Below are 18,235 nucleotides of genomic sequence, written 5' to 3'. Positions count from 1 at the left end.
GAGTGCAATGGCGCGATCTCGGCTCACCGCAACCTCCGCCTCCTGGGTTCAGGCAATTCTCGTGCCTCAGCCTCCTGAGTAGCTGGGATTACAGGCACGTGCCACCATGTCCAGCTAATTTTTTGTATTTTTGGTAGAGACGGGGTTTCACCATGTTGACCAGGATGGTCTCGATCCCTAAACTTTGATCTTTACAGGTATTGATCGACTTACGACCTAATCAACTTACCATTCGACTTCACGACCACAATAGCCAGTCACGACTGCTCCACGTCTGGCAGCACAAACATTGCCCAGCTGGGCATATAACAGTGCGGACCAGCTTCCGGCAGCACTACCATCTCCGCGTGCATATAGCCTACTCAACTTACGACCAAATCGTGTTACGACCGGTCCGTCGGAACCAATCGTGGTCTTAAGTCGAGCACTGGCTGTATTTATTTATTTATTTGGAGACGGAGTCTTGCTCTGTCACCCAGGCTGGAGTGCAGTGGTGTGATTCCCCTGCCTCAGCCTCCCAAGTAGCTGGGACTACAAGCACACACTGCCATGCCCAGCTAATCTTTTGTATTTTAGTAGAGATGGGGTTTCACTGTGTTGCCCAGGCTGGTCTTGAATTCCTGAGCTCAGGCAATCTACCCACCTTGGCCTCCCAAAGTGGTAGGATTCCAGGCGTGAGCCACTGCACCCAGCAATATTTGGATCTTTTTAATTCCACTAGTTATCCTGCCTGTGCCCTTGCAGGTCTGTGCCACCATTAGAATCAAGCTCACTCTTCAGAACTTCCCTCTGTGGCAAAGCTTACTTCTGCCAGAGTTGGAACTACTTTCTGCAGGAAGATGGATCGCCATCAAGCCTCAGCTGATTCCATCAATCCTCTCATGCTTGATGCATAGCAATGACCTTGTGTTTGATTTTTTTTTTTAAAGAGATGAGATATTTTGTTATTTAATTACCACCACATCCAACCAAATGCCAATAGTATCCCTCTAGTGAGACAATAAAAAATGTCTCTGGGCATCCCTGGGGGCAGAATCTTTTCCAGTTTAGGACTACTGATATAACCAAAGCCAAAAAGAGGGCTCATCATCAAAATCCACAGGTGTTCTTAGAAACGTCACCAAGTTGCTATTAATTGCCTTTCTGAGAACTTGAGAAATGTGTCACAATCTCTGGGAAGAAGGATACACAGGTTGCAAAAATATATTCAGTGTTGTAATATCATTCTAACTTGAATTACCCATCAAGAAAAGAAACCTATTTATTTTTTTGTGATACAAACTGAGAGTTTAATAAGATTTTTATGTGTATCGAAAGGGCTTACAGGCCAGGCCCAGTAGCTCATGCCTGTAATCTCAGCACTTTGGGAGGCCAAGGTGAGTGGATCACTTGAGGACAGGTGCAGAAGAGTAATGTATTTAAATAAATATTATTCCTACTTGCTTTCATAGAATGTTTTTGTTAATTCAAACAGGAAAATGCCATCTCAGAATCACTGGTCACAAAACCAAGATGTGAAAAGTACTGTAATAAGTTACCACTTTATTTGCAGGAATCATTGTAGTCAATCATTTTCCAGTTCTCAGCTGCTCAGCTGTGATCAAGGGACATGTGGTTTCTGAACTGCCAGCTCAGAATAGGAAAATACGTGGTAAGGGAGGCAGCATGAACCAACCCAACCCTGGCAAGTTATGAAACCTTTCCAAGCCTTCAATGTCTATGAAATGGGATTGATCACAGCTACCTCATGGGATCCACCATGGTGATTACTGAGATAATGTTTCTAGAGTGTTTAGCAAGGCACCTGGCATATAGGGTGGGAACAGGAATAGGAATGCAATCGAACATGAGTCTTTAGTTTCTAATGAATTGAATTTTTCTCTTTCCTGAAGTGTTCCTACATTCTTAGAATTTTAGAGCGAGATTCTAAAGACTTTGTGGTCCAATCCTTTTATTTTTAGGATGCAGAAATAGACCAAGTAATTTAAGCAAAATCATTTCACTAGCAATTGGCAAAGCTTGTCTTCAAGTCCAAAGCTGTTCCATTTTTCCAGCTGTAGTATTTGAATACAACTCTACGGAGAACCAAACGTCATTGGCGTGGCAAATCATACCTTGCTTCTTCCCTGTGATGCCACGGTCATGCATTGCTGCCCATCTCTGTCTCATTTTGTGTCCAATGATGTTCCTTAGAAGTGACTGTGAGAATTTTGAGATTACAAAATTGATACAAGAAATCTTTGGGAAACACAAAAATCACAAAGAAAATAAAAATCAGCTGTGATCTCATCTTCCAGAGATCATCTACTTCTGACTTATTTTATTTTTTTCTGAGACGGAGTTTCGCTCGTTACCCAGGCTGGAGTGCAATGGCGCGATCTCAGCTCACTGCAACCTCCACTTCCTGGGTTCAGGCAATTCTCCTGCCTCAGCCTTCTGAGTAGCTGGGATTACAGGCACGCGCCACCATGCCCAGCTGATTTTTTGTATTTTTAGTAGAGATGGGGTTTCACCATGTTGACCAGGATGGTCTTGATCTCTTGACCTTGTGATCCACCCGCCTCGGCCTCCCAAAGTGCTGGGATTACAGGCATGAGCGACCGCGCCCGGCCCTGACTTATTTTTAATTGGAAATGCTGCATCTTAATTTCTGAGGTTTTTTGGTGTTACTGTTAGTATGGCTCTTCATACTTTGTAATCCATCCTCCTGGCTGCTAATAAAAATGGCTTAGTGAAACGAATGTGAGGTCCAGATGAGGCTCAGGTGACAACTGACTGGATGGTCTCAGATAAGTCACTTCCCACCTGAAAACCTACCTTATATCTCTATACACTTACCTATTCTTTGTAGGTTTATTAAAAAGGTATTAAAAAAAAAGATTTGCCTATTTCTGACTTCTCACTTAAATGCAGTTATATAATCTGTAGTCTTTTGTGACTGTCTTCTTTCACCTAGCATAATGTTTTCAAGGGTTCTTCCATATTGTATCACATATCAGTACTGCATTCCTTTTTGTCATCCAGTAATTTTGCATTATATGAATCTACCACATTGTGATTATCCTTTCATCAGTTCATGGACATTTGGATTGCTTCCATTTTGGGACTGTTATGAATATGTTGCTATTAACATTTGTGCACAAGTTTTTGTGTGGACATATGTTTTCAGTTCTCTTAGGTACATACATAGGGGTGGAACTGCTGGGTCATATGATAACTATGTTTAACTTTTTGAGGAATTGCCAAACTGTTTTCCACAGTGACTGTACCATTTTATATTCCTACCAGTGGTCTACAAGAGTTTCAGTTCCTCCGTGTCCTTGACAACACTTTTTATCTGACTTCTTGATTGTAGCTATCCCAGTGGATGTGAAATGGTATCTCATTGTGATGTTGATCTGCATTTCTCTGATAGCTAATGATGTTGAGTATTTTTTGTGTATGCTTATTGGTCATTTGTATATCTTTTTTTGAGATGGAGTCTCACTCTGTCACCCAGGCTGGAGTGTAGTGGCGTAATCTCGGCTCATTGCAACCTCTGCCTCCAAGGTTTAAGTGACTCCATCTCGAAAAAAGAAAGATCCAGCATCATTCTTTCATGTGTGGATATCGAGTTGTCCTAGCATCATGTATTGAAAATAATACATTAAAAAATATGCAGTCGTCCTTTGGTATATGTGGGGAATTGGTTCCAGGATCTCCACATACACCCAAATCGTTGCAGATTCAAATTTCACAGTTGGTTCTGCAGAATCTGTTTATACAAAAAGTCATACCTCTGTATATGTATACACAGTTTTTGCATCCTGAAAATACTGTATTTTCGATCCAGGGTTGGTTGAAAAAAATCAGCTTTTAAGTGGACCCACACAGTTCAAACCCATGTTGTTCAAGTCTCAACTGTAGTTTGTACCATCCTTTTATCTGAATGTGGTGGGCTCTTCTCTCTTTCCCCCAGTTCCTCCAAGTCTAGATTACATGCCTTTTAACCCACCATTTGAAGTCTTCTGATTCTGATTTAATTGGTCTGAGTTGAGGCCCAGGTATGAGCATTTATTAAATGCTCTCTAGGTGATTCTAATGGGCAAGCCACATTAAGACCTAATGAACTAAACACTTAGTAGTCATAAAGAGGGCCAAACAGGAGTGATTGGGAGGCACACTGCTGGAGGAGGAGATGTGCTGGTGTGTGCTGGGTTGTGTTGGAACAACATGACTGTGTCCTCCATCCTACAGATGGCAGTATCTCCTTACTGAGAGGATACACGTGTACTATGTCAGTGCTTTTTGAGGCTAGAAGCATTGTAGGAATGTGATATAAAAGGACCCTCTGTATTTAAAAAAAAAAAAAGCCCAGTGGAAGAGAGCATAAACCCGAAGAAGCACTTCTTCCTCCTGTAAGTGAAGAAAAATATTGTTTTATAACATAAACACTTTTTAAAATAACTATTTAATGATTTTATCTTATTTTATTTCTCTAGAAATGGGATCTCATTCTGTCTCCCAGGCTGGAGTGCAGTAGTGTGATCATAGCTCACTGCAGCTTTAAACTCCTGGGCTCAAGCAGTCCTCCTACCTCAGCCTCCCAAGTAGCTGGAACTACAGGTGTGTGCCACCAGGCCAAGCTGATTTTAAAATTTTTCTTTTTTTTGTAGAGGCGAGGTCTCATTATATTGCCCAGCCTGGTCTTAAACTCCAGGTCTCAAGCGATCCTTCTGCCCTGGCCTTCCAAAGTGCTGGGATTACAGGCATGAGCTACTACTCCCCAGCCTTGGAACTATTTAATTTTATTTTACAAATGGTACAGAGAGAACTCTACTTTGCCCCGTTACTTTTTACCTTTTATTCTATGGGCATGATGAAACAATCTCGCTTTAAAATAACTACAGTATATAAGAACACAAATTGAATTTTAAAATTAGTTGAAAATCTTAGGTCTTTTGAGTATATAAAATAAATGTCATATGCCCTTTATTTTCTAAAAGTGTATTTGTAGAAAAGCATAAGGACTCTGGTTGCTCTAGAAGAAATTTTTTTTAAAAAAGGAGAAAGAAAAGTATGAGGACTGCAAGCTGCATGGCATAGTTTTTGTGTTGTCTAAAATCTTTGCTCTGCCAAGAACAAAACTGATCAGCCCGTTGCTCTCAGTAAATCTCACCTTCAGTGATCAGCTCTTCCTCTTGTGTTGCTAAAAGTATATGGTATAGTTGAAAAGAAATAATTGATCAACAACACTGTTCATAATCCATTTTTTTTTTTTTTTTATTTTAGGAAATTACCAGTAGCAGCTCTCCTGGCATTGGTGTCAGAAATCTTTTTGGATGTCGTTAGTGCTTCAGGGTCTCATTAGGATATATTGTGCTCTAGACCAGTGCTCCTCAGTGCTTGAGAACTAGTGCAGGTCTGTACACTGTTCCTGGCCCACAGTTAACTAATCTTTTAAAACTTGTATGGCAGTTTGACATTGTCTCAGTGTATTCGTTGTGTTTTATAAAAGTATTGGTCTGCAGAGGATTGAGGAAAACATAAAACCAGTCCTTCTCTATAGATGGTCATGTAGCTTTGAGGAGGAAGTCCCTAAAGAAACCACCTTTCTTTTTACATTGATTTTCTCTCCATCTCTCTCAGGGATTTTCTATTGGAAGACATGGATCTTGCTGCCAACGAGCTCAGCATTTATGACAAACTTGCAGAGACTGTTGATTTGGTGAGACAGACAGGACATCAGTGTGGCATGTCAGAGAAGGCAATTGAAAAATTTATCAGACAGCTGCTGGAAAAGAATGAACCTCAGAGGGCACCCCCCCAGTATCCTCTCCTTATAGCTGTGTATAAAATGTGTCCTGAGTTGGTAATTGCGTCGACAGAGCACAAACTCTTCAGCATTCTTCACAGATACTGTTGTTGACTGATCCTACCACTGAGCCTTGGTTTTTCTGTTAATAAATTGGCCTTCACTCTTGTTACCATGTGTTACTAAGAAATTTGACTGTGTTGTTAAAGGTCCTAGATGAAACCTGCATATTTATGGTTATATTTGTGTATTCTTATTTACTTATTTAATTTTTATTATTATTTGTTTCGGGAGTGTGTTTGTGTTTGTTTTTGAGATGGAGTCTCCCTCTTGTTGCCCAGGCTGGAGTGTAATGCTGCAATCTCAGCTCACCACAACCTCCGGCTCCTGGGTTCAAGGGATTCTTCTGCCCCAGTTCTCCTGAGTAGCTAGGATTACAGGGATGCACCACCACACCCAGCCAATTTTTAGTATTTCTATGTTGGTCAGGCTGGTCTTGAACTCCCAACCTCAGGTGATCTGCCTGCCTCAGCCTCCCAAAGTGCTGGGATTGTGGGTGTGAGCCACCACGCTCAGCCTTAGGGTGTGTGTGTGTATGTTTAGACAGAGTCTCGCTCTGGTCCCCAGGCTGGAGTTCGGTGGCATGATCTCAGCTCACTGCAACTTCTGCCACCCAGGTTCAAATGATTCTCCTGCCTCAGCATCCCAAGTAGCTGGGATTACAGGCATGCACCACCACACCTGGGTAATTTTTAGAGACCAGCCTGGCCAACAGGGTTTTACCATGTTGGCCAAGCTGGTCTGAAACTCCCGACCTCAAGTGATCTGCCCGCCTCAGCTTCCCAAAGTGTTGGGATTACAGGCATGAACCACCACGACTGGCCAAATTTTTTATTTTTCGAGACAAGGTCACACTGTTGCCTAGGCTGGAGTGCAGTGGTACCATCATGGCTCACTGCAGCCTTGAACTCCCAGACTCAGTTGATGCTCCCATCTCAGCCTCCCAAGTACCTGGGACCATAGGCATGCACCATCACATCTGACTAATTTTTCTATTTTTTGTAGAGATAGGTTTTTTTCCATGTTCCCCAGGCTGGTCTCAGACTCGTGGTCTCAAGTGATCTGCCTGCCTCAATCTCCCAAAGTGTGCTGGGGTTATAGGTGTGAGCCACTGCACCCAGCCTTTGTGTATTTATTTTATTTATTTATTTATTTTTTGAGACAGTGTTTAGCTCTTGTTGCCTAGGCTGGAGTGCAGTGGTGCTATCTCGGCTCACTGCAACTTCGGCCTCCCAGGTTCAAGTAATTCTCCTGCCTCAGCCTCCCAAGTAGCTGGGGTTACAGGCATGCACCACCATGCCTGGCTAATTTTGTATTTTTAGTAGAGATAGGAATTTCATCATGTTGGTCAGGCTGGCCTCGAACTGCTGACCTCAGGTGATCCGCCTGCCTTGACCTCCCAAAGTGCTGGGATTCCAGGTGTGAGCCACTGTGCCCGGCTCCTTTGTGTATTTTTAAATGGTGGACATAGCTTCTGATTATGTGGTAGCAGCTTGGTGAGCCTTGCAGTCCTCATAGTTCTCAATTTCTAAATTCTTCTAGAAGTAACATTAAGTAGCTTATTTATGAAAATGGATTAGTTCTTAAGGCACATTGGAAATAGCAGAAGTGGCCTTTTTGGTTTTTTCTTGGTCTTGGTTTTAAGGTATTTTGTTTGCTGGGATGATTATTAATGGCTTTTCTATCTTTCCTTGCAGGTTCTCGCAACCTTGGGATTAATCATGCTCACTGCCTACTTTGTGATTCAACCTTTCAGCCCATTAACACCCGAGCCAGTGCTTTCTGGAGCTCACACCTGGCGCTCACTCGTTCATCACATTAGGCTGATGTCCTTGCCCATTGCCAAGAAGTACATGTCAGAAAATAAGGCAGTTCCTCTGCATGGAGGTGATGAAGACAGACCCTTTTCAGGTAAAATGCTACATTTACTACTTATTGGATGTGGTTTTCTTGACAGTATATGATAGGAAAGGAAGTAATTTTATTGATACCGAATGAGAGGCCCCCTCCCTATATTGTCTCCTTTAATTCAGTCCCCACTAAAATTCTATGAGATGGGGTTTATTATCCCCATTTTACAGATTAAGAAACCAAAGCTCAGAGGGATTAAGAAACTTGCTAGAGGAACATCTAGTAGAGCCAAATTCAAACCCCCAAGTTCCAGAATACACATGGAGGGGACGAGTGTGTTTGCCCATAAGAATTTGACTGCGTCTCACCCTTTTCTCTCCTGTGAATCCTGTCCGTAATGCATATTTAATACATAGCTATTGGTTTGTTGAAAGCAACTGAGTTCAGCTTGCTCCTAAACGTCCTCTAACCGTCCTTGGCCTTTTGGGCTAGGTTTTTGTCTAGGTATATCCCACTCCTTCAGTGTAGTCCTTCTCTCTGTCACAGCTCACTTAATTTAGTGCTTAAAAGTATGTCAATTTGGCCAGTAAATCGAATTTTAAAAACCCTTAAATTTAGTAACAGTGCATCAGTGGCATAAGAGTTCATAGTCTGACAGACTATATGAGGGGTTTCCTTTTGAGAATAGTGTAACATGTAATAAGAGTTGAAATGTACGTGTGGTGGTTTACAACTATAATCCCAACACTTTGGGAAGCTGAGGCAAAAGGATTGCTTGAGCCCAGGAGTTCAAGAAGTTCAAGACCAGCCTGGGCAACATAGCGAGACCCTGCCTCCAATTGTGTGTGTCTGTGTGTGTGTGTGTGTGTGTGTGTGTGTGTGTGTGTGTAAAGAAATTTACTTTTTGAGAAAGGCGGATATTATTTTGGGATTTTTTTTGGTGACGTTTATCTTATTTGGCCATGTAGACATAGTGTCATTCTTTAAGACCTAATCAGTCATAAAAACCATCCCTTGGATTGGGTCTCCATTGAAAGCTATTTTTGTACACTCAGGAAGTCACAGAAAGGTTTCCAAAATTGTATCAAAATCAGAGGAAGGGAGCATTGTGGGATAAGAACTTAACCTAATGAGTTTTTGTTTTTTTAAAAGTCAACAGCTCATATATTTCATTTTAAAATTCCAGATATAACTTCCTTGTATTTACTGGGAAGATTGCTTTTGAAATGTTATCAACAGAGCTAAAAAAAAAAAAAAAAAAAAAATGCAGTCTGAAACTTCTATCAAGACCTCAGAGTGTTTGGAGGAAGCAGCAGGAGAAACTTGTCAGTTAGGCCAGTCTGTGCCCCTTCCTCAGACACACCAGTCTCCTTTCCTGACTGTCCTCCCCCACAGCCTCCCTAATAGCAACTCGTGATGAGTCTTCCTGACCTGGTTGATGGCATTGTCTTCTCCCCTAGTCCTATAAAGTAAATCTCCGTCCGCGATTGAATTGAGGAATGGGGCATGGTCAATGAACAGTGATTGCTCCTTCTCTAAATCATAGTTTAAACATTCCGGAAATATTAGTGTCTCGTCAACTAGCCAGATTATTTGGACCACTTCAGATTAATATTTTGCCTTGTAGATGGAAATAAAGTGAGTCCTTGGCGCTCGGGTGTAGAGAGCGAGAGGGAGCATTGGAAGGGTGTGGCTTTTGCTCTTAAGTTTTGTGGAATCTATTAAAGTGCTGTTTTTACTTGTAAATATGGATGTGGAAGCACCATATTTTCCTATGTATGATAATTCTGGGAAGCTGTAGACATGTGAAACAAACAGCATTTTGCATGAGGTTTGGAAGAAAAGTTAAAAATGCATAATTAATGAAGGGTAAACAGAAACACATGAGGGAGAATTAAGTGCAACTTAATCTGGGCCTGTAAAAGGGCAGGAAAGGTAAAAATATATCATTTTTAATATTCTGGTATCAAAAAACAACTACCTTCAAGTTAGGATTACTTAGCAGTACATTTAAAGTAACTGCAAGAGGAGAATGGTGTGGCAGATTCCCCAAAGGAAACCCCATATGGCTTCCTGCAGTGCTGGCCTGCCTGACAGTCCTGGGGTCATCTGGTGCTCCTTGCAGTGGCACCTCAGAAATGAGGAAGGGCAGCTGCAGCCTTGGTGATATACTCGAGGCACCACTGCCAGTGGCCAGAAGTTTCCCCCAACCCCACCCAAGGAACAAAAAGGTGACAGATTTCAACCTTATATAGGAAATCCTGCCCCTAAATCCTCTCAATCAGGAGAATGAAGTGACTTTGAAGCAAGTCGTGGAAACATCCCACTCTGCAGCAAAAATTAAGTAAATAAACCAACATTTGTTTATTACGTACCAGATGCCAGACCCTGTTCAAGAGGCTTTCCATATATTGGCTCTTTTAATCTTGACAACATTCCTATAAGGTAGCTTTAGGTTTTATGCCCATTTTACAGATGAGAACACTGAGGCACAGTATGGTTAGATCACTTGCCCAAGGTCCCAAGGCTAGTCATGGAGCCATGATCTGAACCCAGGCAGCCAGTCTTCAGATTCTGAGCCCTTCACCTCTGATGTGAGTAGTCTGTAGCCATGCAGTAGACCTGAAGAGTCTTTAAGTCTGATGTTGGAGTTCTGCACTCTCTCAGATCATCAGTTACTTTCTCTTAACCCCTAGTCTCTAAAGAGACAATGTTCTTCCTGGCTGTTCCAAAAATAACGGGTCTTCCAAGCTACTGATCCTTTAGAATTTTCCTGACCCGGTCTTGTCCTAGGCATTCAGCCCAGCCTCATCCTCCTGGTCTGCACCCTTATGGATAATGTTTGACTTACTTAATCCTTCCTCTTACTGGCCCAGAGTTTTCTCTTGACATTCTCATTCTTAGTTTTTTTCTTCCCTCTTGGCCTCATATCTTTATAGTCACTTTACTCCTGCCAACCATCCTCTTGGTTTTTACCATTGCCATGGAATCATTGAGTCTTAAGAGCTAAAAAGGAATTTTAGAGTTAATCTAGTACATACCCCATTAAGAGGTAACTGAGGCCAGGAGAGGTAAAGGAGCTTGCTTACCCAGCTAAAAGTGGCAAAATCACACTTGAACTCTAGTTTCTTAACTCCCTCTAGCATTTGGTCCAAGATACCACACTTACTGCCTGCTAATCTCTGCCCTCAGTCAAGCCAGGGGCCAGCATGTTTGGCCAATTATTTTGTTTAGTCTGGTCATTTTCTGGCCAATTTAAAAATAGCACATTCATTTCCACTGAGGAAGCCTGAGATAGTTCTCACATACAGTGAGAAAGTTCCACATTTGGAACTTTATGCATCCAGCAACCTTCAAAGGAAGGATGAAGTACATCTAGCAACATCAGGGAGTTTTGTAAATCACAGATCATTTATTAGCTTTGAACTAAGAACGTGGTAAGACTTAAGAGAGTCCAGACCTGTGCTCTAAGATGAAATGCTTAGACCTCAAGGAAAGCCCTACTCTTTTATTTGCAAAATAAGCTTAGCTTCTGTGATAGTAACGGCTCTGTCAAGCACTTACTGTATACCAGGTACTGTGCCATGTACTTTATATTCATTGCTCAGTCTTCACAGCGGCCACATGAGGTAGATACTATTTTTATGGCCATTTCAAAGATGAGGAAACGAATGTACAAGGGGATTGACTTATCTAAAGTCTCACGTTTATTTATTTTTAATTTTTTCTTCTGTGTTTTTGATAATAAATTTTCATATTTAGAGACAAATTTTTGTACAAGTGAGAACTTACAAAAATAGACCCTTTCTCTGGTTTGGAGTGGTTCAAATGCCATGCTTCCTGGAGGCAAGGCTATTGGCGAAATGATTTCTTTCCATCTGTACGGTGTGTGAAAAGACTCTGGGCATGCTGCCACACGTGGAGGGGACCTAGCAGAAGCCTCCTTCACTGTCACGGCTTCACCCCTGCCTCATGCCCAGGGTACTAGAAGAGGTGCCATGCAGAAACACGCTTCTGGAGAACAGCCTGATTAAATATTGAGCACACACCTGTGAAAGTCGTGGGACCTTTGTCCTGAGCTTTGCAGGTTTTTCTTGGGTACATTTATAATGTAAGAAATCTTGAGGTTATATTTATTTCATCTTTATTTTGAGGTTTCTGTGAATCCATATTGCTCATTTGATTTTTTTCTCCCCATAGACTTAATTCTATTGTTAAAGCTTCCGAAAAATCAGCCTTCCTGCTTTCCTCCCTCCTTCTCTTCCTCCTTCCCTCCCTTCCTTCCTCCCCCCAACTTCATTCACTCATTCAGTGAATGTTTATTGAGATCCCACTATGTATGCCAGGCACTGTTCTCAGCAAAGCAGTGAACAAAACAGACAGAACCCCTGCTCTTGTACAGCTAGTATTGGCTTTGTGCCTTCCTTTCTTCACTATCCTTTTTATCCAGAGGGAGTTTTTATCCTAGAAAGAAATCCTTTTTTTTTTTTTTGCCAGATAAATAATCTATGTAACAGAACTCTCCCCACTCAGAATTCCAGGGTGTTATGGGTTGTCCACAGTGAACCGCCTATTATTCTTGTAAATAACTCTCAGGTACCAGGAAGCTCCCTGATGTGTCAGACGTTGGCCCATCCATTTTTCTGCCCACTGCCCAACTTGTAAAGAAGGGTGGGTAGTTGTGGTCTCTGCACTTTGACTTCAATAATGTGTTCTGTCTGAGAGACTGTTTTTGGCATCTCCAACAGCGAAATGATTCCAAATCATGGTGACAACTGAAATACAAGTCATAACCTTTATTGAACTTTTATATGTGGGATTTCTCTGTCATACCTTTTAAAAAATTATTTAAAATATCTGGCATAAGGGATATATGAGGGAGTAAAGAAACTTGAGAAATTAAAAGGTAGGAAGTTGCTATGTAATTTCCACTGCCTTTTCTGTCTGGTGCTTCAGGAAGAGTGGTTAGAAACAGGAGGGCTAGAAAGAAGTGCGATGCAGCATATTAGGTAGTCAGAGAAGAGCCGTGAATTAGGGTGGCGTGGGTGGGGCTGGCTGTGTGCTGTTGGCTGTTTCCCAGGATGGAATTGTGTTCACTCTGTGGCATGATGGCTCCAGCCATTTGTATAGAGAACACGTCAGACAAAACCTTTTCAGATGGAAGGAGGCCACCCTGGAGTCTGGCCAAATCTCTTTCTGTTGTCAGGGACTCTGTGGGGTAGGGAAGAGGAGCCTGCACCCTACCCGCCACCTCCAGTTCACTGCCTGCTCGTTCCTCTGTCTAAGCGAATTCTTTATCCACCTTGGTGATCGCAGGGCAACAGAGAAACCAAAAGTAGTTCTTTCTTTTAAAGTTTAGGCTTCCTTAATGCAGATGGATGGCATAGGCTACCCCATCCCAGTGAACCTTTTTCCTCATCACTTCCCCTCCTTCTTTGCGGGCCACCAGGTGGGAGGATCACCTGAGCCCAGGGAGGTCAAGGCAGCAGTGAGCTGTGATTGTTCCATTGCACTTCAGCCTGGGTGATGGAGTGACAGCCTGTCTCAAAAAAATTTGTTTTAATCAAATAGAAGCTTATATGCTAGAGATGCTGGTTCTTTGTCTCTTACATGCAAATATTGGTCAAATCTGCCCATTTTTTCTTCATAGCCTCTAGGAAGCCTTCCTTGCCCCGAAGATTATAAAAATACTCATTTCTCAGTCTTCACAACAGTCTCTTAGGGTCGATACTGTTTTTATGTCCATTTCAAAGATGAGAAAACTGATGTCCAAAGGGATTGACCAGTTAATCTAAAGTCTCACATTTACAGACAAATTTTTATACAAGTGAGAACTCATGAAAATACATGAACTCTCTATGGTTTGGAATAGTTCACAGGAACTATTCCAAGCTGTTTTTGTTTGTTCCTTGTTTTTTTTTGTTGTTGTTTGCTTGTTTGTTTTGAGACAGGATCTCACTGTCTTCCCAGGCTAGCCTTGAACTCCTGGGTTCAAGAGATCACCCTGCCTCAGCCTCCTGAGTAGCTGGGACTAAAGTGCCACCACACCCAGCTCCTCTAGTTATTTTAAAAATTTTGTATTATTGGTCGGGCGCGGTGGCTCACACCTGTAATCCCAGCACTTTGGGAGGCCGAGGCGGGTGGATCACGAGGTCAAGAGATCGAACCATCCTGGTCAACAAGGTGAAACCCCATCTCTACTAAAAATGCAAGAATTAGCTGGGCATGGTGGCGTGCGCCTGTCATCCCAGCTACTAGGGAGGCTGAGGCAGGAGAATTGCTTGAACCCAGGAGGTGGAGGTTGTGGTGAGCCAAGATCGTGCCATTGCACTCCAGCCTGGGTAACAAGAGCAAACTCCGTCTAAAAAAAAAAAAAAAAATTGTGTTATCTGTTTGTATGTCTAATTAATGTGGAATCTAATTCAGTATAAGGTGAAAGGATCTAACTTTATTTTCTTCCATATGGATGGTCACTTGTCCCAATTTGATTTATTGAATCTACCCTTTTCTCACTGAAGTAAAATCTATGTTTACACTTTATCAGCCAGGCACAGGTGGCTCATGCCTGTAATCCCAGCACTTTGGGCAGCCAAGGCGAGTGGACTGCTTGAGCTCAGGAGTTCAAGACCAGCCTGGGTGACATGGGGAAACCCTGTCTCTACAAAAAAAAAATACAAAAATTAGCTGGGATGGTGGCATACACTGGTAGTCCCAGCTACTTGGGAGGCTGAGGTGGGAGGATGGCTTGAGCCTGGGAAGTTGAGGCTGCAGTGAGCCGAGATTGTGCCACTGTACTCCAGCCTGGGTGACAGAATGGAACCCTGTCTCAAAAAAAAAAATATATATATATATATGTTTTTTGTAGTGTTGGGGTCTTCCTTTGTTGTTCAGGCTGATCTCAAACTCCTGGGCTCAAGCGATCCCACCTCGGCCTCCCAAAGTGTTGGGATTACAGGCGTCAGTCACCACCCCTGACTGTTTATCTTTCCTCTTAAATTTATTGCTAGTTATTATGAATGAGATCATTTTCCATTACAGTTTTTAACTGATTGTGGTCAGTAGAGTAGGAAAGCTATTGATTTTTATGTATCTGAAAATATGTATCTTGTATTTTGTCGCCTGATTAAATTCTCTTTTTAGTACTAACATTTTTTTTTTTTTACTTGTATTCTTAGACCTTCAGGGAACACCACCTCCAAGTTTCTCTTTTAGTTTGCTCTTCCTACTTTCTTTTTCTTTCTTGATTTCCATTTACTGGGTTTTCTTCTTCTATCTGCTTTTTAAAGGCATCTTCACCTGGAAATCCCAAGAATTTCTAAAGCTCATAATAAAATTAAAATTAAATAAGTTAGGCCAGGCTGGGCAAGGTGACTCATGCCTGTAATCCCAGCACTTTAGGAGGCTGAGGAGGACAGAACACCTGAGGTCAGACATGTGAGACCGGCCTGGCCAACATGGGGAAACCCCATTTCCACAAAAATTATAAACATTAGCCAGGCATGGTGGCAGGCGCCTGTAATCCCAAGCTACTCAGGAGGCTGAGGCACTCCAGCCTGGGTGATAGGGAGACTCCATCTCAAAAAATAAAAAAATAAGTTATAGTAAATATAATTCTCCTAGCTCTTAGGTTCAGAGCTCCTCACTGCTAGCCCATGCAGCACCATCATACAAATTCGAGGAAGGTGCCCCTTTCTCCTGGTGCTTCACTCTCATCTCCTGGGAAGATTGTCATAATTAACTGATTCTGTTGGAATATGACACATACTACAGAAAAGCATCATAATAAATCTGCAGATGACGTTCCCTAGATGAGCACTAATGACATGGGCAATAGCAGAGATCCGCAGGTTTATTATGACGCTGACCCAGAGGACAGTGTGGTGCAAACATTCACAGTAGTGCTTCTTGGGGCTGTCAGTTTCATCATCACTGCTTCTAGAATCCCACCCCTTTTTCCATTCCCACTGCCTCAATCATATTTCACTTCTCATCACAGTGCAACCCCCTTTTCCCTAAAAAAGGGCAAAACCAAAATATAAACAGGTCTTCCTTTTCCCAGCATCTCTCTTCTAGGGCACCCTAAATCACAACCCAGAATAATCTTTCTAGAACATCAAGAAACCCCTGCTCAGAAGTCTCCAACAGTTCCTGTGTTTATTCTGAGTAGAGTCAGACATGCTTCAAGCACTGGAAGCCCTCGTCACATCTTCCTTTGCAGCCTCTGTTTCCTTACCCAGCCCCTACTGCACGCCACGCATCTCCACTGCACGCCCAGCATCTCCTGTGTTCTTCCTGCCGCACTCTGGCACCTCGGGAACTTCCTATCACCTCTAACTTTGTTTGTTCATCCATAGAATGAGAATAGTGGTTCTTCTTCAGTAACTACATGGTGAAAATTAAATGCTGTAACATAGAAAAGTGACCAGCACAGGGCAAGCACTCAGTGCATTAGCTTTCTTTCCCCTTCCCCTCCCATCACAAGTACTTTGGAAACTGAAATGCTATATAACTGTAACATGTTGTTATGATTATGCCTCATGGTATGTCCATTACCCAGAGTTTTTGCATATTGGCAAGAATTTATCATATTTGACCCTGAATAAGAAACATTTGAAACTATTGGAGAAGAAAAAATTGCCACTTCGCAACCTCAGTGTGCCACTGAAACAGGTGGTACTAAAGAGTTTCAGCTGCCCCCCGGAGCACTGTGGGAGGAGAGGCACCCTTCCAGGGTGGGGTATAGCAGTAATCCTCTGGCTGATAACCTTCCTGCAGACCGAGACTGGCCGAGATAGTTAGGTGGCAGTTGCCTCCGGGAAACACAGATACTGTCTGCAAGAGATGGAGGTTGCTCAGGAGACAGGCCAAGAACAAACACGGTCCTTCCCTGACGAGGATTTCCTATGCCCCACTACTACTGCCTCGCAGAAAACAAGGATAAAGTGCTTACTGACAACCACAGAAAATGTTTTGTGGTTAAGAGTCAGTTTCCAAGTATGTTTATTGGTTTAAAAAAATTGACTTCGTTTCAGCCACATTTGGTTGTCTGTTATTATTTGTTCTAGGCTGTCTCCTGATTTGCTTTCCACTGGGTTTTAATCAGAACCATATTCTGAAACATTCTGGATTCAAAGCAGAGTTTAAAACAAACATATCTCTCAGAGAACACAGATGAAATTCAAAGTGGAACAGAAAGTAAACAAGAAATAATGGAATAACGTTATAAACAGGATGGCAACAGAGGAAACTGGGGAAAGGCTGTGCAGAGAGGAGAGTCCCTCAAAGAAGGAGCCAAACCAGACAGGCTTGTCAGGGAGCCACTGTCATTCACATCAGGGTCTGGGTTGGGGGTCTTCCATTTCTGACCAGCATGTAGAGGTGGAAACTATGGCTGGCAGCCTCACCCCCTCCTGAGTTGTGATAGAGGGTCATCTTGTAGACAGATGCAATTCCCTTTATTCCAAAGATCACTCCAGAAAAGCCCTGTCTACCCTCTCCATCTCTTCCCTCTTCTGTGCCGTTTTCTTTCTCTTTCTTCCCAGAGTTCTGGCTCCCATGTGTACTGTGAACCAAGGGTCTAGGCACACATCTAGCACATGTGAGAAGTGCATTAGGGCACAGCAGTGATGGTGGGGTCACCTTTCTATCACACCAGCCCCCCTGTGCTGGAGACATTTCGGCCATATGGGTCATGAGTTAGAAAATGTTGGGAGAACTACATGTTTAGCTCCACATTGCTGAATGTTTTTCCCAGCTGTTATACTTTATTTGTTGATTTGATTTAGGAAATGCATGTACATGTTAAAAGACATTTTCCACAAAGTATAAAAAGGTACATAGAGAAGAGTACCCCTCCTTCCTGCCCCTGTCGTCTGCTCCCTCCTCAGAGACTGCTTATTATATTTACGTTTTCAGCAGTCTCCAGTGCTTACCATTGTTTGTTTTTAAAAATTATTATGGGCTGGATGCGGTGGCTTGCGCCTGTAATCCCAGCACTTCTGGGAGGCCAAGGTGGGCAGATCACTTGAGCCCAGGAATTCAAGACCAGCCTGGGCAACATGGCGAGACCCCATCTCAACTAAAAATATAAAAATGAGCCAGGTGTGGTGGCATGCACCTGTAGCTCCAGCTACTCGGAAGGCTGTGGCAGAATTCCTTGAACCAAGGAGGCAAGGGTTATAGTGAGCTGGACAGTGCCACTGCACTCCAGCCTGGGTGACAGAGTGAGACTCTGTCTCAAAATAAATAAATAAATAAAAATTACGATGATGTCTTTCTTGTTTCATTGCTGGAGCTACTTAAGGTACCAGCTGTACTCTTTCAATATCTGCTTTCTCCATGTCCCTTCCTCTCTCAGACGTTGATGCCTTGTGGACAAAGGACTGTGAGCAGAATGAGTCAGAGCTCATTCCTGCCAACTGTACTGGCTGTGCCCAGGAACCTCTGAAGGTGATGCTCCTGGAAGACGCCCCAAAGAAATTTGAGAAGCTTCATCCACTGGTGATCAAGGTGAGCAAGAAGCCTGAGTCT

The 18,235-nt window shown here is 42.7% G+C and overlaps 1 protein-coding gene across 2 annotated transcripts in view; it reads left to right on the top strand.

Annotated features, from left to right (window-relative positions):
• CUNH6orf89 (chromosome unknown C6orf89 homolog) overlaps positions 1-18,235 on the top strand; it is a 39,960-nt gene that overhangs the window by 10,978 nt on the left and 10,747 nt on the right. Inside the window, exons 2-5 of one of the 2 annotated variants that reach the window (XM_017522581.2) lie at positions 5,272-5,401; positions 5,629-5,834; positions 7,550-7,765; positions 18,063-18,214. In XM_017522581.2, coding sequence (XP_017378070.1) covers positions 5,648-5,834; positions 7,550-7,765; positions 18,063-18,214 — 555 coding nt within the window. In that variant the 5' untranslated portion in view covers positions 5,272-5,401; positions 5,629-5,647. The remainder of the gene's footprint in view (positions 1-5,271; positions 5,402-5,628; positions 5,835-7,549; positions 7,766-18,062; positions 18,215-18,235) is intronic. The other variant, XM_017522582.2, reaches the window with a different exon arrangement.

This window comes from Cebus imitator, unplaced genomic scaffold (assembly GCF_001604975.1).
Source record: "Cebus imitator isolate Cc_AM_T3 unplaced genomic scaffold, Cebus_imitator-1.0 Scaffold24, whole genome shotgun sequence".
Classification (NCBI taxonomy): Eukaryota; Metazoa; Chordata; class Mammalia; order Primates; family Cebidae; genus Cebus; species Cebus imitator.
This window is presented reverse-complemented; position numbering and strand designations above follow the sequence as displayed.